Here is a 26,019-nt window from a genome sequence, read left to right on the forward strand (position 1 = left end):
GCAGCACTGACAACACGTTTCAGTGCTAGTGTGTGTCCGTACTGTATGTGTGTGCGCGTTTCTGCGTTTGCCGTTCGAGTGGGAGAAAGAAAGTACATTCTTTTCGTATATAATAAAACCTAATTGTGTGGCAAAAACATGGAAATAATTTGTCATTTGTATCCTATTGTTTACTATATTTATTTGCTTGGTCAGTGTCGTTTTAGTTTTAATTGCTGTTGTAAACTGTATGGACATCTGAAATAATTGAATTGATTTGGCGAAGTGATCTGGAACTGTAATGCGGTCAAGACCTGGCTGGAAATACTTTAGCCGCCCGTTTCCCTGAAAATAATTGCACACCTTAGAATGTTCGCCAACCAATCAGATTCAAGCATTCAACCGCCCTGTAGTATAAAATAGTATAATGTACAGTATGAAAAATTAATATTCATTTTAAGATTTGCTAAAGATTACATTAACAATATTATTAAATGATTAAGATTTTTAAAGAATAAAGCTATAAAAGTAAGGCATGTAATCACCTAAATGTTAAAATAGGGGAATTGTCCATGCACAAACATTCAATTTTGTCTGATAATCATTATGGTACCAATATATCATGCATTCTTACTGTAGTTACCAGCTCAGACAACGCAGCAATGCCATAAAATAAATATTTTGGGTTCCTCAAAGAACCTTTTGGTGAAAGTTTCTTATAAGAAATATTTTTTCTTAATGCAAGTAATAATTAAAAAATCTGAAGAACATTTTTCCACTAAAAAGAACCTTTTGTGCAAAGAAAAGGTTTCATGAAACCATAGATGCCAATAAATAACCTTTTCATTTTAAGACGCCACACCACTCACCTAATGATTGTTAATGAACTATAAAAAATAGATTATCCATAAAAATCTGATGCAACTTGTTGGTTTCAGGATGAAGAATAAGCTTTGGTACTTCGAGTTTGGCACCTCGGAAACCTTCTCAGCAACTTGCAAGAAGCTGCATGATTATCTTGAGGTGGAGGTAATGAGAATAAGTGAGAAACCACATGCCTTATCGGGTTTCTAACGCTTAAACACCCCCTGCAAAACCACTGGAAAGAACGGTGGCGTATTCTTTTAATACAAGAAAAATACATTTTGCCAAAATGTCTTTCAGGATTTTGTTGTTTTTGTATTATTATAACAAAGAGCTATTTATTTTCAGTGTGCTTGTGCTAATACAACGGATGTAGATTTATTTATTTATTATTGATTGAACGATTCATTCACTGTATAATAATTATTTAAATATATATATACTGTACATAAACACGCCTTGCGATTCTTTCCCATGTTTTTTTAGTGTGATGGTATCACCCTAAACCTCAGCAACATCTCATTAGAGGGCATAGCCATCCTGAATATTCCCAGCATGCACGGCGGTTCCAAACTATGGGGAGAGAGCAAGAAACGGAGGGGTCACCATAGAACAGGGAAGAAGTCTACAGAAAAGACCACAATTGTTGACCCCAAACAACTAATTTTTGCTGTCCAAGGTATACAAACGCATGCTCTCATATCACAAATTGTATTGTAGGCTACTATGCAGGGCAAAATGAATGAGATGTTGGGTTCTGATTCCCATACAGTTTTTATAGTTATTTTGAATTTTTCAATCATTTCTTTTATTTGTTTTTATTTTTATTCATTTACTTTTACTGGAGGTCTAGTCCAGTGGTGGAAAGAGTACTAAAAAATTGTCCTTAAAGTAACACCAGGTAACTTTTGCTCTTGGGGTCCCCCTACAGTTGGGAAACAGTATTGTCCTCTACTACTGTCGTAAACTCTGTCATCCATGCACGTGCATTTGTTGACAACCATGATAGCCCTGAACACTGTAGGACGAGGTCACATGCAGGTGTTCTGCTTGCGTCGCGTGTGAAATGTCTTCATCCCAGGTACAGTGGCATATATTTCAGCATGTCATATTAATATAATTTCATGGGTTTTATTTTTTTTCGAACGACAAATGATCGCGATCACGTTATAAACGTCAGATCACGTTTATAAGCCAGCGTCATTATAGCAGCCTAGTCTTTTGGTTACCGTTTTACTGAATCTATATGATACTTCAATGCAATCTTTGAGTGGTAGATAATAACCATATATCGTCAATATTATAATATCAAGCTACCATAAATGAATCTGCAAATTTTACAAATCGATTTGCGTTATAGCTTGAGGCAAGACAAATAAACAAATATCACAGACATGTTAGGTATCCTAAAATATGATTTTGTACATCTTATATATTTACTTGCAAGAATGTAGCCCCTACCAAACTTGTACACGCCGTTTAGACATAGGCTTTCATTTGATTTTTTTCTTTGTACATGTAGAGTACACTTTTTAGGTCAAACATTTGCTATTTGCATTTCATCGATTGCAAAGTTCAAATCAGAACGAGAATGCCAGCGATAGCTAACCATCAAAAACTAGAATATCGTTTACTAGCTACCAGATTGATAATATGCTACTCTACTATCATAACTTGATTCATGAAGATAAACGGAGGATAAGATAGCTTCCGGAACATAGTCAGGCAGACAAAAAAACAAAACAAAGAGATGGTATGCAAGCAATATACTTACTAGTCCAAAAGCATGACACCCAAGTCCTTATCGGTCGGGCACCCCGCCTCCTCCTTCAGCTCACTCCAGCGAGAAAACACTTGCCCAATGTTGATCCTCGTTCTGCCTTTAACGCGATCACTTTCTCTTTTTCTCTTTTTGCTTTGCTCCAATAAAACCTTTGCTTTCTTATTTTTCTGTGCTGCTTCGGCCATGACTATAACATTTGGCTCGCACGTCCGATTTTAAGGAAGTGGCGGTGGTGGTGGAAGTTACGTATAAGCAGGCGAATTTTGTAGTTCTCTTTGTTCGCCGGTTACTACCCGAAACCCGAAGTTTAAAAGTACGATTAAAAACGCTACAGCCCCCCTCAGGCTATGGCAGATGTGTCATTTAACCTATTGTAAGTCGATGTACCATCACAACAGACTTGGAAATATATTATGAAGGTTGAAAAGTTACCTAGTGTTACTTTAAGTAAATGTATTGCTACTTAAGTAATTATTTACTTGAGTACAATTAGAAGTACTGACAAATAATACGACTCAAGTAAGAGTAAATAACTATTTGCTTTAAAATTACTCAAGTACTACAAAGTACAAAGTACTTTAGTATTATTTTTCTATTTTTACCCAAAATGGGGAGATGATAGCGATATTGAGCGCTAAACACACACGTCATCGGTTTCTTTCATACTGGAAGCCCAGTACTGATTCATCCCTCATGCAGAAAGTCCACAAGTGAGATTCATAGAAGTATTAAACTATATAAAGGAAATGCCTTTTATAATAATATGCAAATAGGGACGTTTTGACTGAAACATAAAGACAAACACATGATAGCGATAGTATATCTGTGTTCATCTATCTCAGGTATTTTCATAAGAATGATGTATGTATTTGAAGGCATAGTTCACCCAAAAAGGAAAATTAGCCCATGATTTACTCAAGCCATCCTAGGTGTATATGACATTCTTCTTTCAGATGAATGCAATCCAGAGTTATATTAAAAAATGTCCTGACTCTTCCAAGCTTTACAATGGCAGTGAATGGCTGGAGAACATTTGAAGCCCAAAAAAAGTGCATCCACCCGTGATAAAAGCGCTCCACTTTTACTCCTGTGGCGCAAGTCGAATTGCGTAGTATGCATACGGTCGTCTGGCGGAAGCAAGTTATTTTAGATTATAAAGTAATAAATATGGGTATGTTTCGTACAAAAACCCAGGGCTTCGCTTCCGAAGGCCTTTAGTAACCCACTGGAGCCGTGCAATTTGTAATTTGTAATTAGTTTTTTTCCAATTTTTTTCCAGCAATTTACTCCCATTATGAAGCTTGGAAGAACCAGGACATTTTTGAATATAACTGTGATTGTATTCGTCATATACACCTAGAAGGACTTGAGGCGAGTAAATCATGGGGTAAATTAAATTTTTGGGTGAACTAACCCTTTATAGCAATGTTAATCAACATAGCTTGTATATGTAATAAAATAATACATACTCTGTGTTAAGAAGCAACATGAAACAAATTTCATTGTATTTCATGTATTGTGATTTTGAATAGTAAGTCCAGGTAAGATCATTTGAATGTTTCAGTTAAATTTCATAATTGAAAGCAAAGAAGAATAAGTGAGAGGTATGAATAAAAAAAATTAAGTGGGGTACGGGTTAACATGTTAAATTAAATTCTCCTTTTTTTTCGTTCTACCGAAAAAGTGCTGGGAGCCCACTGTTGCTATAGTAACGAACTACACTTTTACGTTCATCTGATTGACAGATAAATATTGTGATCTTATTTCACTGTTGTTGAGGTTTTTCAGCTTTGTACAAAGTTTGCTTCGTACATTTCGTTTAACTATGTTGTTAAAGAGGGCGAGATTTACCATTTAATTGAACTGTGTGTGGATATATTTTAGACACTTACATTGTTCTTGCTCCGTCAGTGCAATAACTGCGTTTATGTTATGAGCCGAGTTTTTCATTTACTTAAACTGCTCAGTGCTCTGGTATTATCAATGGGATTACCCATTTCAGGAGTTGCCATAATTAAAATTTAAAATCAGAATATGAGCATATTCACCGAATTGAAACGTAACCGATACTGATTCAAAACACGAGTACCCCGCCCCCCAGCCGAACTTTTGATTGGTTTAGCACCTGAGTCAGACCTGTCTGTTATTGGCCGAAGCGCTCCAGATCTGTCTGTTATTTGCTGAAGCGCAGGGCTCCATCGCAGTAGTTTGAAAAGTGTCTGTCAAATGTCAGCTTGCCCTGTTGCTCCTTCGGCACCTTTGTCAAAGTACTTTGTACTTTTGGTGAAAAATAAATGTAGCGAAGTTGAATACTTTCTTTTTATTCTACTCAAGTAAGAGTAAAAGTACCACAATTTAATTATACTCAAGAAAGTAAAAAAAACCCCGAAAAATCTACCCAAGTACTGTGACGAAAGTATTTGTAATTAGTTACTTTCCACTACTGGTCTAGTCAAAATTGGCTTCTGTGGTAATAGACATTATGTCAGAAATGCTGTCAATGGAGCTTAACTTAAATTGAACCTGGAACATTTCTTTAAGGGTCACCTTAACATCACTGGTTTGCAAAGTCCTTGTCTTCACACCTGATTAATCAAAGGCAACTTCAGAGAAACTTTTCTTTCATGATGAATATTTCACCAGTGACACATTGAATCATGGCGAGTGGCTTTTGTTTGGGTTGAAGGGGTGCAGTTTTAATGTCAGTGTTTGGGATTGTCAGTGGCTCTGTAATGGCTTGTGCTAGCGTTGGTGGACAGACCTGTCTAATCAAAGCAGACTCAACTATACCATGGTAAAACCAGGCTGATTGGGGTTTCGATAACTGTACTTTCTAAAGACTTACTATCACATACGTCTGCTGTTGCCACTAGCTGTGCTCAAGTGTACTGAAATGATTACCATAATAAATCAAGCAAATTCTTGTTTTTCATACTACAAAGTTTGCACAATTTCAAGCTAATTCGTGCAACTTTGGTTCTTTGTAGTCTCAGAATTATACGGTATGCCCTTGGACCGCCCACAGATGTTTAAGGGTTATTGTTATTGCACATATAACTAGAAAAGCAAATCTGGCAAGCTCTAATCTGATTGGCTGGCTTTACATGATTGTCTAGAGTAAGAATGCTGAACACAAGTTGATTTTTGACAGTCCGCTTGAAATAATGTATAAATAAATGCCATAGTCCGCCAGGTTAGTGGTATCAGATCTTTGAAAGATATTCAACATTTTGTTTATGGTTCTTAGTAAAAATGTAAGTATGAAAACATTACCACAAAGTTATAACGTGAGATATTAAGTCCCATTTGTGATATTTAAAGTTACATTGTGAGATAAACACACATAACATTTTGAGATTTAAAGTCATAATGTGGATATAAAGTCATAATGCGAAGTCAAGTCCATATCATAACAGTCTGTTTGCAAAGCCTGCGCCGAAATTGTGACTGATTTACCAAAGAATCCACTGCGAAATGTACTGCTTACAAATAAATAATGCTCAACTGAGACATTCACATTGTTGAAAATTAATGTTGATTTTCTTCTACAGAGGCGATCTTTCACCTATATATTACTTCATAAATAGACACATTCCAGAACGAGTCGTTTGCTGGGCTTAGTAACAATAAAATGTGTTTTTGGACTAACAAGGAAGTTCTGAAACTTACAGGATATTCTTACAGTATGATGACCTCTTATGTATCAAAAGCTCAAGGAAAATTTGATTTCTCAGTTCATGACCCCTTTAAGTCACAATTACCTTTTTACTACTCTGTGGCGGATTCTGTAATTCGCATACATTGTCGCACATTCCAGTAAGTATTCTGGTCTATTTTATCATATAATGTATTTTCCATAAACCTGCCTATACATTTAAAAATAATCCAAACTGTGGTTCATCACTTTACATGCTGGTCAGACCCATTTACATTTTGTCAAATTGGCCAAATCCCGTCAAAGCACAAAGAACAATAAAGAGTTGTTTTTGAGACAAACACTTAGATGTTCCCTCCACGGAGGATCATCAAGGCAGAGCGCTGTTCACTAATCTAGAAATGTGTACGCCGGTTGTCACCACGTTGGGGAAAATCATGTATCATGCCCGCTTTGAGAGCATTGATTGTAGTTTTACAGAATCTCTTTGGGCCGTTATCATGGGAACGTTTTGGATCACAAAGAGCAGAATGAAGGGTGAAACGTCTGAGCCTGTTTGAGTCTTACAATCACAGTATTTGATGTTCCCTGATGAGAAATCACCCATTTGAAAGAGATTGTCAGATAGACTTTCTTGTTTACAGTGGTTAAAGTGTTTACTTGCTTGGCCCAGCTGCTTTCTTTTCAGTCAATAGGGGTGAAAATGAAATATAACCTCTAATATGAGTATACTTATTCATGTTTTGTACAGTATATCAATATCTGTACCTTTACACGCCTTAACTCAATAGTATCACATTCGTTAAACTCTTTAATCTGTCCACCTCAGTTAAACCCCAAGTACCAATCCATTATCTCAGTTGTCGTTAGTCTGTGACCGTCTTTCCAGTTCATCCAGCCCCTTGCACTCTTTAATTTCAGTCAATACGAGTCAGACGCTGATAAATGCACCCATTTGTATCATGCATGTTTGCTCTAATATCCTGCTGCATCCCTGCTGCATCTCTCAGTTGTGCTAAAGCAGTAACAGAGCGCTTTGCAAATAAAACTGGCTTCCGAAAAAGAGAGCAGGAAAGAAAAAACATTTACGCTCCATTCTATTCTATTTACTCTGGGCAAGGAAGATCAATTGATTGGCGAGAAGGCGACCGTGAGCACAGGTTCGGACCAGAGAAGGCACTTAGCCCGGGCGCCTTGCTGGTGGTTTTGAAAGCCTTTGTAGATACGGCTTCATCTGAAGGAGCTCTGAAGGTGAGAGGCCTGTGCTTGTCAGATTAGTCGAGGGAGCATTAGCTGGATGGTAAACAGGGAGTGCATTAGCCCCAGAGGCCCGGCTCTCAGATGGGGTAGAGTCTGACCTTTCGGGAGCCGTTGAGTGGCCCCGCTGGTGACACTAGGAGACAGGCCTCCTCAGGTGGAAGGGAATGGAGGCGGGCTGAATTATTCAGCATGGACGTGGGCTGCACTGGGGCTACTGATGTCCCCTGACACACTGTGTGAAAGCCCCCCCAACCCCCTCCTGCGTACCTCAGCCCTCCCTGCGCCTGTCGCTCCATGTGCGTCATGAGCAACACTGGCTGTTCAATCACACAGAAAAAAAAAACAGGTGACAAGAAAACACCATTATCAGGTGCACATGGCTTGTGTACGTGTGTGCATGTGCAAAAGAAAGCGAGGTTTGTGTTGAAACGTGAAGGAGATTTGACATTTTTCAGTGTTAAATACATTTTCTTATTCCAGCTTAGCATGCAGAGACCTTTAGAAATTTATTTGAAAGTTGATTTTCTCCCTGAAAAGTGTAAACACGGTTCTGTGGCACTTTCAAAAATTTCTCTGTTTGTTTTAATATCCCTACAGCCTAGTAGAGCAACATTGGCTCAATCAATGGTGTCACGTGTCAGTTTGGGGCGGAGCTATCTGTTTGATTGGCAGTTTGATTTGAGTGTTCAGGAAAACCATCCTTTTCGCAATTCCTTTTGGTAATTCTAGTAGTGCCGAATTGTATTTGTAGATAAAGGGGTTAAGGTTTGGCCTGTTAACCCCTGCTGGTAGATGCCATAACTACATTATTTGGGCAAAATTCTTCTTCAAATTCTTTCTTAACTGGTAGCCATTCAAAAATTTCATGTGAATTTAATTTTTTTAATGCATTTTTTATGAGTATTAATTTTTATTTGTTTATAATTTAATTTAATCAAAATTCTGCATATTTTTTAATTATGACATTTTTCACATTTTAACTTATTTTTGTTAGTTGATTTTAAATTTTGGATGTTTAATTTGAATATTAGTATAGCCTAAAGTTTTGTATGTTCCACCAGCTCTAAACAGCATGAAATTTCTGTTTATTTCTACTTTCTATTTCTACTTCTACTTTCTACTGCCTGGATCTTGAGCGATGGCATTTATGGCTCTGGTGATTGAGTGCCGATGAAGCAACTATACCAGCATGCAGAAACTTTGCGAGCATCATTTCCCAGCCGAACATCACCTGTCATTGAAATGAATGCAAATGGTTACTTTTTTTTTAATGTAACTTCTTGTGAAGTGTTTCATTTGTGTTAATAATCTGTTAAATTCTCATTTGAAATAGATGACAGTTCCCAGAGCATGTGAGGCAGTAGGTAGAGAGTGTTCGCTCCCTTAGGCATTTAGAAATCCCCTCAGCCTGACTCTGACGGTGTCCTCAGTGTGAGCTCTCAGCCTCACGAGTCGGCAAGCCTGACCCTTTTAAAGAGCAGAGCCATAGTGGTCCAAGGACTGTGTACACTCATACAAACACACACATTCAGTTCTTACTTCTCACACTTTTTCAAATCCCAGCAAGGCCTCGTTCACAGCCTGTCTCCTTGACAACAGCTGAACACAGGGTTGGTACAACAATCCATGAATTTGTTACCCCATTAACTGTGGGGTCTGCCAGACGACTGGAACCAACACTGTTTTTTATGTTTTTGCTTTTGCATATTTAAGAAATGTATCCCTGCATTGCCCTTAGGTACATCTAGAATATGGTTTTGCACATAAGTGACATTTAGCTTAAATATGCGAATGGACTTGTAGTGTGACTCACATTTATGTTCATAAAACATATTATTCTGATCTTGTCTTCCGATTGGTCAATAGTGTTCCAGCCATCCTAAAATATATTTTGTAGTAACAGCTATGATGCAAAACACCTGCTCACCATATCACTTCCTAGCACCCATTGGGTATCTATGACTGTAATAGCAATATAGAATTGCATGTAAGATACAGAATTGATGCAATGTACAGAATAGGAGATAAAGATTATTAATGTATGAAATGAATAGTCTATTCTTACATTTGTTATATTCTGATCTTACATTTTTATTTATATTCTAGGTAAATAGAGCAGATAAAGATTAGTAATTTATGAAATATATAGAATAGATTTAAAATGTAAAAATATAAATTAGAACAAATGTATGAATACATTAAAAAATAGAGTAGAGTAGATAAAGATTAGTAATTTTATGAAAGATATACAATTATAATGTTAAATACAGAATATATGAATGTAAGATACAGTATAGAACAAATGTAAGAATAGATTAGATGAGTAGAGTAGATAAAGATTAGTAATTTATGAAAGCTATAGAATGGAATAGAATGAGAATGTAAAATACAGACTAGAAGAAATGTAAGAATAGATTAGAAAAATAGAGTAGATAAAGATGAGTAATGTATGAAAGATATAGAATAGAATACAATAGAACTAATGTAAAACACAGAAAAGAACAAATGTAAGAATAGATTAGATTAATAGAGTAGATAAAAATTAGTAATTTATGAAAGATATAGAATATAATTAAAATGTAAAATACAGATACAGAATAGAACGAATGTAAGAATATACAGAATAAAATAAAACAAGCTATGGAATAAATGTAAGGAAATATAATATAATACTTGTGAGGAATAGAATAAAATAAGATATAAAATGTGTAAGCTATAGAACCAAATACATGTAAGAAAATAGATTCGATTTAAGAAATAGAATATGTTTAGAATTGAATAAATGTAAGAAATGCAATAAGATCTAAAATATGTAAACTACATAATTGAGTAAATATTAAATAGAGAATAAATGTAAGGAGTAGAATTAGATATAGAAAATAATAGAAACAGAATAGAAATACAATAAATGTAAGGAATAGAATAAAATTAGGTATGGAATAAGATATAAAATGTGTAAGCTATAGAATATAATGGAATAAATCAAGGATATAGAATAGACATAAGATACATGATACAGTACATGTGCACATTAAGCCATAGTGCTTACGTGAGTGCTGAGAGTTTGAACCTGGCTCACACAACCTGACAACCTGGCCCTTCTTCCCCCAAAACTAAAATATGAATAGAAAATGAATGATTGGATGCAACAGCCCTGACTGGACCTTGTGCTCGCGGTCAGAGCTTTGCCAGCTCTCAGTTCTGATTGTTTGTGTGGTTGACTGTTGCCTGTCTGTGGACTGAATGACACCGTGTGTGTTTGAGGAGGAGGAGAGGAAGACTCATAGGAGCTGTTACTGAACAGATGGTCCCAGCGCGACACTGGACCTCCGACCGAGGAAAAATCAATGCTCATAACTTCAAAACAAAAAAGAAATTAATAAATATGGAGGAACACTAGATTGCTTTGCATCAGTGTCACATTCTAATTAATAGGTGTTTTGTTTGTGGGTTGTTGGTGTTTTTTCCCTCCCCTCCTTTTCTCCAACGGTGACAATTTATGCTTTTTTAGAGCGGAAGGCAGACTGTGAAGATTCCAAATCAAGCTTGTCTGCTTTTTTTCTCTCTTCTTCTCACACGCTCCCCCCTTTCCGCCCAAACACACCTCCACTGTCTGCTCTTCATCTTCCCTTTTGGACCTTCTCCTCATAATCTTTTCCCCCTGATGTCCCCCCATGGGTCAGGCAAAACACATTTTGACAGGGATATTCATATTGGTTTTGTGTTTTGGAGGGAGAGGACTGTCTCCATGGGCTCTTCAGTTTTGTGTTATTTCACGTCTATTAATGATAATGCAAAATAATTCACTTTAGGTATTAGCACATACAGGTTTTCGAATTACATGTGCTATACATTTACTTATAATCATTTAAAGTCCCCTTGTGGTGAGAATCAAGTTTTTAATGTTGTTTATGTCTATGTGGTGTTTTAATGTGCTTTAAGACAAACCATGTGCAAATCCATAAGTCAACACCATTGCTGAGTATTTTCTCCTTAAAACTGCAGTGAAAAAAGACTGTTTCAAATCACTGGTGTTTCTGACATCACAAACTACCTTGTAACCAATTACGTCAACATGCCGGTGGGCTTTAGCATATCATTAACAGTGAACTAGCAGGGGAGTCTCAAGAGAAGCCAGGTTATCCCGGTATATTTTTTAGTTAATATGAAAAATTGGGTCGATTTAGCAATATAGCTTGTGTATAATGTATATCACGTTGTTATGATCAACTATATGCCTTTCTCCACTGACGTTCTGAGTTGTTCAAAGTGTTTCTGATGATTGTTAGAAGGCAGCTGCCTGACTGAGATGGCGAACGGGAACATAGTTTGTGTAACTTTAGCAACACATTATTAGCTGTTTGATAACATGGTCAAGCAAAAGGCTAATCATATTAATTACAGTTATGTGTCCGACGTTGTAAAGAGCGATACCATTGTGCTGGCATTTTTCCAATTCACAGGAAACATTTAAATATGTAATTTTGGTGATCAAAGACTAGTTTAAAGGGATACAATTATTAGCTACAGGGGGACGTTAACAAATACTTTTATGAAAAACAAGCTATTTATCATATAGGACACAACAATATTCACTATATTAATACATTATTTAATTGTTTATGGTATCCTGATACATTCAATATTCAAGATGCATTATCTGGAGAGGCAAGTCATTGTAAGTTCAGAGACTTTAACCAGACTAGAAATTTTATTTAATTTGACGTGAAAGAAAACGAGACTGTGAGGAAAAGAAGTTCCTAAATTGTTGGTCTACTCGTTTGTAACGTCATAATTGAATGGACTTTTGCGACTCATCAGTTAACTGTTTCTCTCTCCCTCTATGGCAGACCCCTCTGACCAGCTGTTGGAGGTGGTGGGGCTGGAGGGGGCGATGGAAATGGGGCAGATCCACACGGGACTGAAGAGGGCAGGCAGACGTCTGGCCCAGTGCTCCTCCATCATTATCAGGTGTGTTATGCTTTCTGTACACCTAAGACTTTGAAAAGATTTAGAAAAGACTTTATAAGATTATCAGCTAACATCTAAAGACTTGGGTTCACAGTTTTTAATCTCAGACTAAAGACTTGCGATAATATCAAACGTGTTTGATGTGAAAGACTAGAGAAAGTCTGGCATAAATCGGGTCGCCGACTGCAGATTATCACCTCACATTTAACGATCAGGATGACGGGAGCGCGCCGAGACTCCAGCAAGATTCCTAAAGACTGCCGGTCTTTAGTCTGGGACTGTGAAAATCCTTTGGTGTACGCCCGGCATTACAGTACATTTCATAGTCTTTACAAATCAACCCCGATTACTACATTAGCGTACAATATGCTGTTGTGTGCAAGTAGTCATTGTATACTGAATTTTAAAATGTGAAGGGTTAGATTTGAGTAACTTGATTAGAGTAGTAAAAAGTTTTATATCGCCAAAGCTTTAGCCACGTTACTAGATGACATGAAATAATGACATGCTTTACATATATTATAATAATATATTATATTATTATATATACTGTATATACTAATTATTTTATAATGTGTTATGCATTCAGCTTTTATGATTTTTTTTAATGATATTTTTTATAATATTAATGATACAATACTATTCAAAAGTTTGGATTTTTTTTTGGAAGAAATTAAAAATTATTAAATAAATGCAGGTTTTTTCCCCTATCTTCTATAAAAGTTCTATTCTGGGATAAAAATGCATCAAGGTTTCCCCAAAAATATTAAGCAGTACTGTTTTCAACATTGATAAAAATAAGAAATCTTTCTTGAGCATCAAATCAGCATATTAGAATGATTTCTGAAGGATCATGTGACATTTTAATTATTAAAATATTACATTTAATATTATTACAATTTAAATATTAAATAGTTTTTACTGTCTTTTTGATCAAATAAATGCAGCCTTGGTGAGCAGAAGAGACTTCTTTGAAATACATTTAAAAATCTTACCGACTCCAAATGGTAGTGTATTATTTCATGAGACCACATGAGATATTTGTGCATTACTTTGTCTACATTTACACTTCATTTCATACACACTGTATAGGACAAGTAGTGAAGGAAGAAATTATTTATTATGCTTATTATATTATATGCTTATATATATACACTCACCTAAAGGATTATTGGGAAACATACTAATACAGTGTTTGACCCCCGTTCGCCTTCAGAACTGCCTTATTTCTACGTGGCATTGATTCAAGAAGGTGCTGAAAGCATTCTTTAGAAATGTTGGCCCATATTGATAGGATAGCATTTTCAATTCAATTCAATTCAATTCAATTCAAATTTATTTGTATAGCGCTTTTCACAATACACATTGTCTCAAAGCAGCTTTACAGAAAGTGCATTTCGGAAATGTACATAGAAAAATACAGTTAGTTAATCAAGTAGTAATTTATGGCATAACATATCGCCAGCTTTGAGTCGTCTCTTCACAGGCGTCGAGTCGTCTCTTAACAGGCGTTGCGGCATCTGAAGTCTCCGTGAGAGGCTGGATACAAACTGGAGCTGACGAACGCTATTTACCTCGGGACTAGCGTCCCGAGATAATAGCAGAAAGGCAGATGGGAAATAATTAGCATAGCTGATGTTCATAATGTTAATGCATTCGAAATGATTCAGCAGTAGCATTAAAGGTTCCCTATCGGTCAGTCACTACAACGTAGGTCATGACTGACCAATAGGAATCTCGCTAGAGAGGCCAATCTACTTCGAGTGAAACTAAAACAAGCCAATACACATTGGCGTGCAATCATTTGCATCAGCTGCGCGCCCTCGTTAGCGCGGGTATAAACGAGCAGCTGGTGCGATTGCACACTAGCTTTTTGCTTCGGAGCCAAGCACTTCGTATGCTGAACAGAGTGAATTTGAAGGCAAGCCTCTTCTGGATCTCTCCACTTTGGTGCGGGCGTGACGGCACAACAGCGCTAGCGGTCTTTTTCTCTTCTCTCTCTCTCTTCTTTGTTTGTTGTTTTAAAACTGAGCAAACAAAAAAGCTGTTTTCACGGCTGGTAAGGTGCGCGGTTAAAGCGCTCAACGGCCGTTTTTACGGCTGGTAAGGTGCGCGATTAAAGCGCTCAACGGCCGTTTTTACGGCTGGTAAGACCAGCGAGAGAGAATCGCGCACAGACAGGTGCACATTCCTGTCTGTGTTCGCTGTGACCGTTCCCCTGCGTGCTTCAGCACCAAGGAGAGCAGTCTCTAAAAGAGCTTACACAGATAGTTTGCGTCTTTTTCAAGATGACATTCTATCTGTGTGTTTCTGGATGCGGTCATTACCTGGGGTCGCGGGATGGTCACGATCGCTGCCTTGTGTGTCTGGGCCTCGAACACGCACAGGCAGCGTTCGTGGATGAGTCATGTACCCATTGTGGGAAGATGACCATCTCGGAGCTGAGGTCGAGACTCACGTTCCTGCAAAGGGGCGGAGTCCCCGTGCCTGCACCTCGTTCCAACCCCCCTTCGCGGGTTGCTTCGGGCAGTGACACGGGTGACCTGAGGATTACATTGAGCGCGCTTCCTTCGGGGAACCAACCCCCTAGGAACCCTCACTCCTCTCATGCTCCGCAACCAGTTGAGCTGCCAACGGAACGTTCTGGACCATCCTCGAGATGTGTACCGGTCGTTTCGTTCGGCGCTCCCTGCGACGACCAGATGTCGATCGCTGCATCGGAGGGTGGGTCAGACCTCTCCGCGGACGACGGCTCGGAGCCGCTGCCTCCTTCAGGTGTGCCAGCGGTGCCCGAGTCGGACCCGGAGATGATGGCCATGCTTTCCCGGGCCGCCAACAGGATCGGGCTCGCGTGGAACCCTCCACCGTGTCCCGAGCCCTCGAGGTTGGACGATTGGTATCTCGGGGTGGCGCGCGCTGGTTCTCAGCAACCCACCCCAGAGCCTTTCTTCCCGGAGGTGCATGAGGAGCTCACAGGGACGTGGACGGCACCTTTTACTGCCAGAAACCGTCTCGGTGGATCCTCCTCCCTCACCACCCTTGATGGCGGGGCAGCTAAGGGATACACGCGTATCCCGCCAGTGGAACGGGCCGTTGCTATGCAACTGTGCCCTAACTCCACTTGGCGTGGAGAACCGTGTCTTCCTTCCCGGGCTTGTAAGTACTCGTCGGACCTGACCGGCAAGGCTTACAAGGCCTGTGGGGAAGCTGCCTCTGCCATGCACGCCATGGCGTTGTTGCAGGTTCATCAGGCCAAGGCACTGAAGGACCTGCACGAGGGTGGTCATGATCCACAAGTTCTCCAAGAACTTCGTGCCGCAACTGACCTCGCGCTCCGTGCGACGAAGGTCACTGCGCGGTCAGTGGGTCGTGCGATGTCCACACTGGTGGTCCAGGAACGCCACCTCTGGCTGTGTCTGGCTGACATGCGGGAGACCGACAAGATCAGGTTCCTTAACTCCCCCGTGTCCCAGACCGGCCTCTTCGGCGACGCGGTCGAGAACTTCGCCCAGCAGTTCTCGGCTGTACAGAAGCAGACTGAGGCCATTAGACACATCTTGCCGCGGCGGTCAGCTGCTGCCTCCACCCCACCGCCCGCGGCTCCTCGGTCTGCTCGTCGCCGTGGGCGTCCGCCTGCGTCTGCCCCTGCTCCCGCGCCGCAGCAGCAGCCTCCATCCAAGCGGCACCGTGGAGCCAGTCGCAGGCAGGGCGCCCCGCCCGTCCAGGCCCCCGCCAAGAGGGGCGGCAAAGCCAAAGGTAAGCGGCCCTAGGACGGGCGACCCAGAGGTGGAAGGGACTGCTCTCCAGGAGACGATGACTGCATCGCTCCCTCCCCCGGAAAAGGGCCGGGTGGAAAATCCTTTGTTTCGTTTTGTTTGTGTTCCGCCGCTGGCCTTAAAACCAGCGGTACCCAAATTTTCAATAAAAGAGCAGTTTCTATCATCTCTGGGTCCGAAGAGGGCCCGGAGAGTAGTGGGGGGTCAGAATCCTCACCACTCTCATCCGCCTCTTCTATCGGTCCGAGAACGCCATCGAGCCGCCTCCCGCACCTCCTGCCCCGTGGAACCAGGTAAGTGCTGCACAGCACACTCAGACCCCGCTACGGGCCGCCTCCCAGAGAGAGCCTCCCGAGCTGCGTCCCTGTGTTCCACCTCGCTGCCCCACTCCGGGTACGCCTACGGTCCCTTTGGTCCCGCTTGTACGGTCTCTGCGAGCCTGGTTAGCGCTCCCCAGGCCGTCTCGCTGGCTCATTCGAACCATCAGGCTCGGCTATGCGATTCAGTTCGCCCGGCGTCCCCCCAAGTTTTGGGCCATCCACTCCACTACAGTGAGAGCAGCCGATGCCCATGTCTTGCGTGCGGAGATCGCAGTCCTACTGGCGAAGGACGCGATAGAGCCGGTCCCTCCAGCCGATATGAGGTCAGGGCACTACAGTCCCTACTTCATTGTACCCAAGAAAGGTGGTGGGTTACGACCGATCTTGGATCTGCGAGTTTTGAATCGGAGCCTCCACAAGCTACCGTTCAAAATGCTCACGCAGAGACGCATTTTCGAATGTATCCGTCCCCAAGATTGGTTTGCAGCGATCGACCTGAAGGACGCGTACTTTCATGTCTCGATTCTTCCTCGACACAGGCCATTTCTGCGCTTTGCGTTCGAGGGTCGAGCATATCAGTACAAAGTCCTACCCTTCGGGCTGTCCCTGTCCCCCCGTGTCTTCACGAACGTCACGGAGGGGGCCCTTGTTCCCATGAGAGAACAGGGCGTTCGCATCCTCAACTATCTCGACGACTGGCTCATACTAGCACACTCTCGAGATCAGCTATGCGAACACAGGGACCTAGTGCTCAGGCACCTCAGCCAGTTGGGTCTTCAGGTCAACTGGGAAAAGAGCAAACTCTCCCCTGTGCAGAGGATCTCTTTTCTCGGTATGGAGTTGGATTCGGTCGCCCAGACAGCGCGCCTCACAGAGCAGCGTGCTCAGTCGGTGCTGAACTGCTTGAACACGTTCAAGGGCAGGACCGCGGTCCCACTGAAACTCTTTCAGAGGCTCCTGGGGCATATGGCAGCAGCATCAGCGGTAACCCCGCTCGGCCTGCTACATATGAGACCGCTTCAGCACTGGCTTCACGGCCGAGTCCCGAGATGGGCGTGGCGTCATGGCACTCACCGGGTGGCAATCACACCGGCGTGCCGCCAGACCTTCAGCCCGTGGTCAGACCCCTCGTTCCTGCGGGCAGGAGTCCCCTTGGAACAGGTGTCCAGGCATGCTGTGGTATTCACAGATGCCTCTGCCACCGGCTGGGGTGCCACGTACAACGGGCATGCAGTGTCAGGGGTGTGGACGGACCCTCAACTGCGTTGGCACATCAACTGCCTCGAGTTGCTAGCAGTACATCTCGCCCTGACCCGCTTGAAAAGACGGCTACAGGGCAGGGACGTGCTGGTCCGTACGGACAACACTGCGACCGTTGCGTACATCAACCGACAAGGTGGTCTACGCTCCCGTCGCATGTCGCAACTCGCCCGCCATCTCCTCCTCTGGAGTCAGAAGCATCTGAGGTCGCTTCGAGCCATGTATGTCCCCGGCTTGCTCAACCGTGTGGCCGACGAGCTATCACGAGCTGTGCTCCCGGGAGAATGGCGACTCCACCCCCAGGCGGTTCAGCTGATCTGGAGAGAGATCGGGGAGGCTCAGGTAGACCTGTTTGCCTCCTCAGAGACCTCCCACTGCCAGCTGTTTTACTCCCTGACCGAGGGAACACTCGGCACGGACGCACTGGCACACAGCTGGCCCCGGGGCCTTCGCAAATATGCGTTTCCCCCAGTTAGCCTACTTGCGCAGACACTGTGCAAAGTCAGGGAGGACGAGGAGCAGGTCCTTCTGGTGGCTCCCTATTGGCCCACCCGGACTTGGTTCCCAGAACTCATGCTCCTTGTGACAGTCCCTCCCTGGCCCATTCCTCTGAGGAAGAACCTTCTGACTCAGAGACGGGGCACCCTATGGCACCCGCGTCCAGACCTCTGGAAACTCCATGTCTGGTCCCTGGACGGGACGCGGAGGTTTTAGGTGACTTACCCCCTGAGGTACTTAACACCATCACTTCAGCACGGGCGCCGTCCACGAGACGTGTTTACGCCCTGAAGTGGAACCTGTTCGTCAAGTGGTGTTCTTCTCGCCGAGAAGACCCCCGAAGATGTCCGATAGGGTCTGTGCTTTCCTTCTTGCAGCAGGGGTTGGAGCGTAGACTGTCTCCCTCCACCCTCAAAGTACATGCTGCCGCTATTTCAGCTTATCACGACCACATAGATGGCAAAGCAGTGGGAAAGCACGACCTGGTCGTCAGGTTTCTTAGGGGGGCGAGACGATTAAATCCTCCTCGACCCCCCTCCATACCCTCTTGGGATCTTTCCCTGGTGCTTCGAGCACTTCAGGATGTTCCCTTTGAGCCTCTGCAGTCAGTAGACTTAAAGCTTCTTTCCATGAAGACTTTGCTGCTGGTTGCACTGGCCTCTGTCAAGAGGGTAGGAGACCTGCACGCATTTTCGGTCGACGAATCGTGCCTAGAGTTCGGGCCGGGTGGCAGCCACGTGGTACTAAGACCCCGGCCTGGCTATGTGCCCAAGGTTCCTACCACTCCCTTCAAAGACCAGGTAGTGAACCTGCAAGCGCTGCCTTTGGAGGAGGCAGACCCAGCCCTGGCTTTGCTCTGTCCCGTTCGTGCTCTGTGTATGTACGTGGACAGAACTCAAAGCGTCAGGACCTCAGACCAGCTCTTTGTCTGTTACGGAGGCCAGCAGAAGGGAAAGGCTGTCTCCAAGCAGAGGATGGCCCACTGGATAGTGGATGCCATCGCCTTGGCTTACCAAGCACAAGGCGTGCCCTGCCCGCTCAGGCTGCATGCACACTCCACGAGAGGCGTTGCATCCTCCTGGGCGCTAGCACGTGGCTCCTCGCTAACAGATATCTGTAGAGCTGCGGGCTGGGCGACACATAACACGTTCGCTAGATACTATAGCCTACGTGTAGAGCCGGTGTCCTCCCGTGTTCTCACCCTAGACGGGTAGAAGCACTGAGAGGTCTGGCTCTGTCGGCTTGCTGCACCCTACTGTGCACCCTTATTGCTCCAGAGTAAAACCTGTTGAGTCCTCCAAAACCCCTTGGCCCGGACTTGGCAGAGCGTCCGGCGCCAGGCCCTTATCCGCTGAATCCTTGAGAACCGGATCTGGGCTGGGTTCCATTTGTGTGACCCTACGGGGATCCCATATGTGTATATTCCACGGCTGCTCCTATCGGAAGCCCGTGTCTTTCCCTTGGGCTAAGTCACCCTTTATTTCATATGCAGTACAGCCTTCGGCTAGTCCATATGCATTTCCACATAACTCTTTGAAGAAGTGGCTTCCGCAGCGTTCCTTCCTAAACAGAAAGGGCACGCTTTCCCAGTGTTATCCAATATCTCACTGTATGGGTTATTACGGAACAACAGTGTCAGACTCACTCTGTGTAAGCCTCCGCCTATCGTCCTTCCAGGCAAGAAGGTGTAGAGGCTTGCACGGGGGCGCTGGATGGGGTGCAGCGGCTGTGGCGCTTTGGTAGGGATTCCTATTGGTCAGTCATGACCTACGTTGTAGTGACTGACCGATAGGGAACGTCTCGGTTACATATGGTAACCCTCGTTCCCTGAGGGAGGGAACGGAGACGTAGGTCCCGTCGCCACATCCGCTGCCGCCCGCCGGGGCGGCCAGCTTCTCAGGCTTGGCTCCTCAGCAAAAAACTAGTGTGCAATCGCACCAGCTGCTCGTTTATACCCGCGCTAACGAGGGCGTGCAGCTGATGCAAATGATTGCACGCCAATGTGTATTGGCTTGTTTTAGTTTCACTCGAAGTAGATTGGCCTCTCTAGCGAGATTCCTATTGGTCAGTCATGACCTACGTCTCCGTTCCCTCCCTCAGGGAACGAGGGTTACCATATGTAACCGAGACGTTAAGCATTAAGTGAATGCTTGGTTAAAGACATGCGTCTTTAATCTAGTTTTAAACTGGGACAGCGAGTCTGAGTCTCGAACAATATCAGGAAGGCTATTCCAGAGTTTAGGAGCTAAATGCGAGAACGCCCTCCCTCCTTTAGTGGACTTCGATATCCTAGGAATGACCAGAAGCCTCGAATTTAGTGATCTTAAAGAGCGCGATGGATTGTACGGCGATAGAAGGTCTGTTAAATACACAGGAGCTAAACCATTTAGTAACATTTTGCAGTTGATGGAGATTTGTGGGATGCACATCCAGGGCACGAAGCTCCCGTTCCACCACATCCCAAAGATGCTCTATTGGGTTGAGATCTGGTGACTGTGGGGGCCATTTTAGTACAGTGAACTCATTGTCATGTTCAAGAAACCAATTTGAAATGATTCGAGCTTTGTGACATGGTGCATTATCCTTCTGAAAGTAGCCATCAGAGGATGAGTACATGGTGGCCATAAAGGGATGGACATGGTCAGAAACAATGCTCAGGTAGGCCGTGGCATTTAAACGATGCCCAATTGGCACTAAGGGGCCTAAAGTGTGCCAAGAAAACATCCCCCACACCATTACACCACCACCACCAGCCTGCAAAGTGGTAACAAGGCATGATGGATCCATGTTCTCATTCTGTTTACACCAAATTCTGACTCTACCATCTAAATGTCTCAACAGAAATCGACACTCATCAGACCAGGCAACATTTTTCCAGTCTTCAACTGTCCAATTTTGGTGAGCTCTTGCAAATTGTAGCCTCTTTTTCCTATTTGTAGTGGAGATGAGTGGTACCCGGTGGGGTCTTCTGCTGTTGTAGCCCATCCGCCTCAAGGTTGTGCGTGTTGTGGCTTCACAAATGCTTTGCTGCATACCTCGGTTGTAACGAGTGGTTATTTCAGTCAAAGTTGCTCTTCTATCAGCTTGAATCAGTCGGCCCATTCTCCTCTGACCTCTAGCATCAGCAAGGCATTTTCGCCAACAGGACTGCCGCATACTGGATGTTTTTCCCTTTTCACACCATTCTTTGTAAACCCTAGAAATGGTTTTCAGTGGAAATCCCAGTAACTGAGCAGATTGTGAAATACTCAGACCGGCCCGTCTGGCACCACCAACCATGCCACGCTCAAAATTGCTTAAATCACCTTTCTTTCCCATTCTGACATTCAGTTTAGAGTTCAGGAGATTGTCTTGACCAGGACCACACCCCTAAAAGCATTGAAGCAACTGCCATGTGATTGGTTGATTAGATAATTGCATTAATGAGAAATTGAACAGGTGTTCCTAATAATCCTTTAGGTGAGTGTATATATTATATTGCTTATTATGGTGCAAAAAAACCTAAGTTAACCTAATTTATTGATTTTTACAGATATACTGTATGTACACAGAAATGAACAAAATAAAATGTTATCTTCATGTTTCTGTATTATATTACTATCTTCCATTGACAGAACCAGTAAACCCCTCCCTATGCAAATAGATGGAGAGCCATGGATGCAAAGCCCATGCACTGTAAGTATTTAATGAAATTATATTTATTATATGCTTAAATGTACCTGATATTAGTCGTGTTCAAACATCAATTTTTAATAGTGGGAATATTTTTTTCTTTCTTTAAGAGCCAGTCAGTTGGTCAGTCTTAGATTTTCCTGATAGTTTGTGTAAAAACCACAGCACCATCTTACAAGAAAGCTGAAAATTTGCTCCAGCCCCAAAAAACAACCTCATTTGCAAGATTCAAAGCTTTGTTTGCCTTTAATTAAAGTTTCCCTTCTCTGAAAGCATCTTTTCTGAAGTGCAGTGTTCATTTACATATACTTCATTTTGTCGATGCCTGAAATCCAAAAAGCATGACAACACAATTAATTGGAAGAAGCACTTGTACCTGTAGATTAAAACTCCGTCTAAAGGTAGACAGCAACATAACTGTTATACTAGCAGGTGATCTCCATGGCAACCTATGGCTTCATTGATGCTTAATTAGTGTCAGTAAACGCAAGGAATGCTTTTGAGACACTACAGTCGATATTCAGGTGTTCCAACTTATCCTCAGCAAAAGTGATTATGCTAATCCATTTTTAGGTGCCGCTGCATTGAATTTGGATTTGATTGTGAGGGTTTGTCTGTAAACCAGTGGTAATCAGTGGGAAAAAAATTATAATTATATAATACTGAAATTATATAAAAATTTAAATTATATAAAGAATGAAAATTATTTAATACTATTATATAAGTATGTCTTCAGAAATTAGGTTTTTGAGTATTTACATTTTTATATATTACAATGTATATTATATATATATATATATATGTATATTATATATATATATATATATATATATATTATATTACATATTTTTGTATTCTTATATTCATATATTTGATTATATATAATTTATGAATTGTATATGAATATAAAAATACAAAAATGTCCATATTTTTATGTAATATATATAAATATAAATACTCCAAAAACTACTTTCTGAAGACTACTTCAAGCGTTTATTTTCCTTCACCTTATTTGGAACTGCATTATTTTGCAATACAGACTAATTTTATTCTTTAGAGAATCCAGTATATTATTCATAAAAACTAGTTACAATCCTCACCTAATGGCTCCTAATCTTATCTTGTCTTTCTAAATTGTTCCAGAGAGACTCTAAAAAGGGCATGGTTCCAATAAATTTGCATTATATATGAACACTCTCGATTTCACCCCATACGTTAAAAAATGTCATGTTGACTCTACCTCTTAATTAAACTTAAATGTTCCAAAGGTTTTCTTATTGATGTGTTCAGTACAATTTACCTTCTTATTGCCATTACTGTGCCTAAATACTTTCATGAACAAAGCACATGGGTGAACTCAAAGAGAAGAGCTTGATATTTACCATCACCTTTGATGTGGAATTATAATTGACACATAAATGGGGAATTGAGAATTCAGCACCCAATTAAATGTGACAGGGACAGAGTTAATAAATAAGATTTTAATGACACTCACACTTTACATTCTAGTCCATTAGTTCACTGCCTTTTTTCAAACATCAGCTATGTCTTGGAGAGTCTTAGGCAAGTTGTGTGCCTGTATTTGTGTATTTTCCATTTAACTATGTCATATCTTCCTCATCTGGTTGTGTTTATTAATTTCTATCACATAATCCTAAACATTTTGCATTGTATTTGTTCTTACAGATTAAAATAGTGCATGAGAATCAGGCCCGAATATGCTGATATGCCCTTGACAAAGTTCTGGCTGCTTCTCCGTCTTTCGACGCGACCGCAGAGAGAGCGAAGACTGACAGTCGACAACACCTGTGATCAAGACTGCACCCTTCACAACATCATGTACAGTATATGGTGGGAGCGTGCCAAATGAGAAGGTTCCTGAAGGTTGTATTTTAGCAGTAGGGAGATCTCTAGATTTCAGCTGATAATTTCAGCCACCAGCCTCAGCTGTTTGACTAAACTGCCATTTTGTAAGCCATGCATTGGGAAGCAAAGACCAACCCTTGGGCACAAATGTTTAAAGTGCAGCCGAAAGGCACAAGTCGTCGGATCACTGTTCTTCTCACACTACACGACTGTCTGGGGTACCATTTAGTTGCTGTTGTACATGACGGATCGGTGACAGAGAGTCACATATTACACAACATTTCAATAGGAAGAATCGCCGACAGCTCTGTCTGGTCTACAAACTGTGTTTCACAACCAAACTCACACAAGAAGTGATACATAATAATGTAAAATCACGAGTGAGACTGGATTTATTTTTGTTAAAAGAGAGCCAGCAAGAAGCTTGCGATTCAAGTTGTCTGTGCGCTGATTTGCAGCGAAAACGCCATGCTTGCTGATGTTTTGTCTATGACTCCTCCCCTGAACTTTCCCTCACCCTGTATCTTACGCTCTCATTGGCTGTAGGTCATTGCAGATGTAATTTCCTGTCAAAACACATTCCACACTGCATGACGGGCATCGGCACTTCTCTCAGATTCCTTCTTTGATAATACACACTATGCGACTGTCACTACGTTACGTGACGAACGTCCTAAAGTGTGCCATTATTTTCAGGGAAACTTACGGCTAAAGTAGTTCCAAGCAGGTCTTGACCGCATTACAGTTCCATATCACTTCGCCAAATCATTTCAGTCATTTCAAAGGTCCTAAAGCTTACTAATAGCAAATGACCAAGCCAAGCAAATAAATATAGTAGACAATAGGATAAAAACGCCAAATTATTTCTATGTTTTTTGTCACTAAATTACATTTTATTATATACGAAAAGCCTATACTGTCTTTCTCCAGCTCTCTCTCGCACTCATACAGTACGGACACAGAAACTCTCACAGAAATGTGTTGTCAGTGCTCTGACGATTTTATCAGTAAAATAGTTTACCAACTTAAAATCTACATGACATTTCTCACTAGTGAGGTAATAACAGCGCTGTTTTTGAAGCAGTTGAACTTACAGTTTCACTAATAGTAGAGATGCTGCAGCCGAACACTGCTGAGAGACACACAGACTTGTGTAATTTACACACGTTTAATCTCTATCTCTCTCTCTCTCTCTCTCTCTCTCTCTCTCTCTCTCTCTCTCTCTCTCTCTCTCTCTCTCTCTCTCTCTCTCTCTCTCACTCACACTCTCTCTCTCTCTCTCTCTCTCTCTCTCTCTCTCTCTCTCTCTCTCACACTCTCTCTCTCTCTCTCTCTCTCTCTAACTGCATTAGTCTGCTATCAGTGCTCAAGTCTCCATTACTAGCTCTAAAAAGATGTTTTGGAATTAGTACCAGAGGCTTGGGATTAGATGTGTAAGAAATTAGTCCTACACACAAGAGCGTATTAAGGACAACTGTCTTGAAATACATCATCCGAACAATGTTTTGAGGTATGGTAACTGTAGTATAAGAGGAATAATTAACAACAGGCCATTGAATTATTGAAAAATAATGCACAACCCGAGGTGTTATGGCCGCTCTGCTTCGCCTCATTATATTATATTATATTATACAAGTGTTTTCTAAAACACTAATTAAGTGCCAAACACTAAACACATTCAAGTCACTAGAGAAGGAAATCATTTCCAGAAGCATGAACACATGTGGTGTAGACAAACCTTCTTTATGAAAGCACAAATGGTGGCTTTGGGTTACTGTTAAACAATCCTCATCCGGAGTCAGTTATCGACAAGCAGTGTTGAAGGCTTTTTCGATGTGAATACCTGTCTGTGTTTCATTTCAAGCCAAAGCTCTTTGCTTTATGACCAAGAATCAGATTGGATGACTGTATTTTGTTTTATTTTGTCTTTACACGACATGGTTGTCATGGTCACAAGGTGCTTTGCTCATGCATATACATGTGTTGTGATGCACTGCTGCCAGAGCTAAAGCAAATGTGCGACTGCACCTTTCCTTTTCTTGTAAGATAGCAGCATGCAGTGATGTGAGACACTATTACACACACTATAACTAAATTCTGAAGTTTCTGCCTGGT

At 41.9% G+C, this 26,019-nt stretch overlaps 1 protein-coding gene across 1 annotated transcript in view; it reads left to right on the forward strand.

Annotated features, from left to right (window-relative positions):
- Positions 1-24,848, forward strand: part of dgkb (diacylglycerol kinase, beta) — a 67,905-nt gene extending 43,057 nt beyond the window's left edge. The window contains 6 exon segments of the mRNA XM_077209052.1: positions 918-1,008; positions 1,330-1,522; positions 12,392-12,512; positions 21,981-22,041; positions 23,725-23,751; positions 23,754-24,848. Coding sequence (XP_077065167.1) covers positions 918-1,008; positions 1,330-1,522; positions 12,392-12,512; positions 21,981-22,041; positions 23,725-23,751; positions 23,754-23,831 — 571 coding nt within the window. The 3' untranslated portion in view covers positions 23,832-24,848.
- The last annotated feature ends 1,171 nt before the right edge of the window (positions 24,849-26,019 follow it).

Source organism: Siphateles boraxobius, unplaced genomic scaffold (assembly GCF_051911475.1).
Source record: "Siphateles boraxobius isolate OS27281-9 unplaced genomic scaffold, OSU_SipBor_1 6, whole genome shotgun sequence".
NCBI lineage: Eukaryota > Metazoa > Chordata > Actinopteri > Cypriniformes > Leuciscidae > Siphateles > Siphateles boraxobius.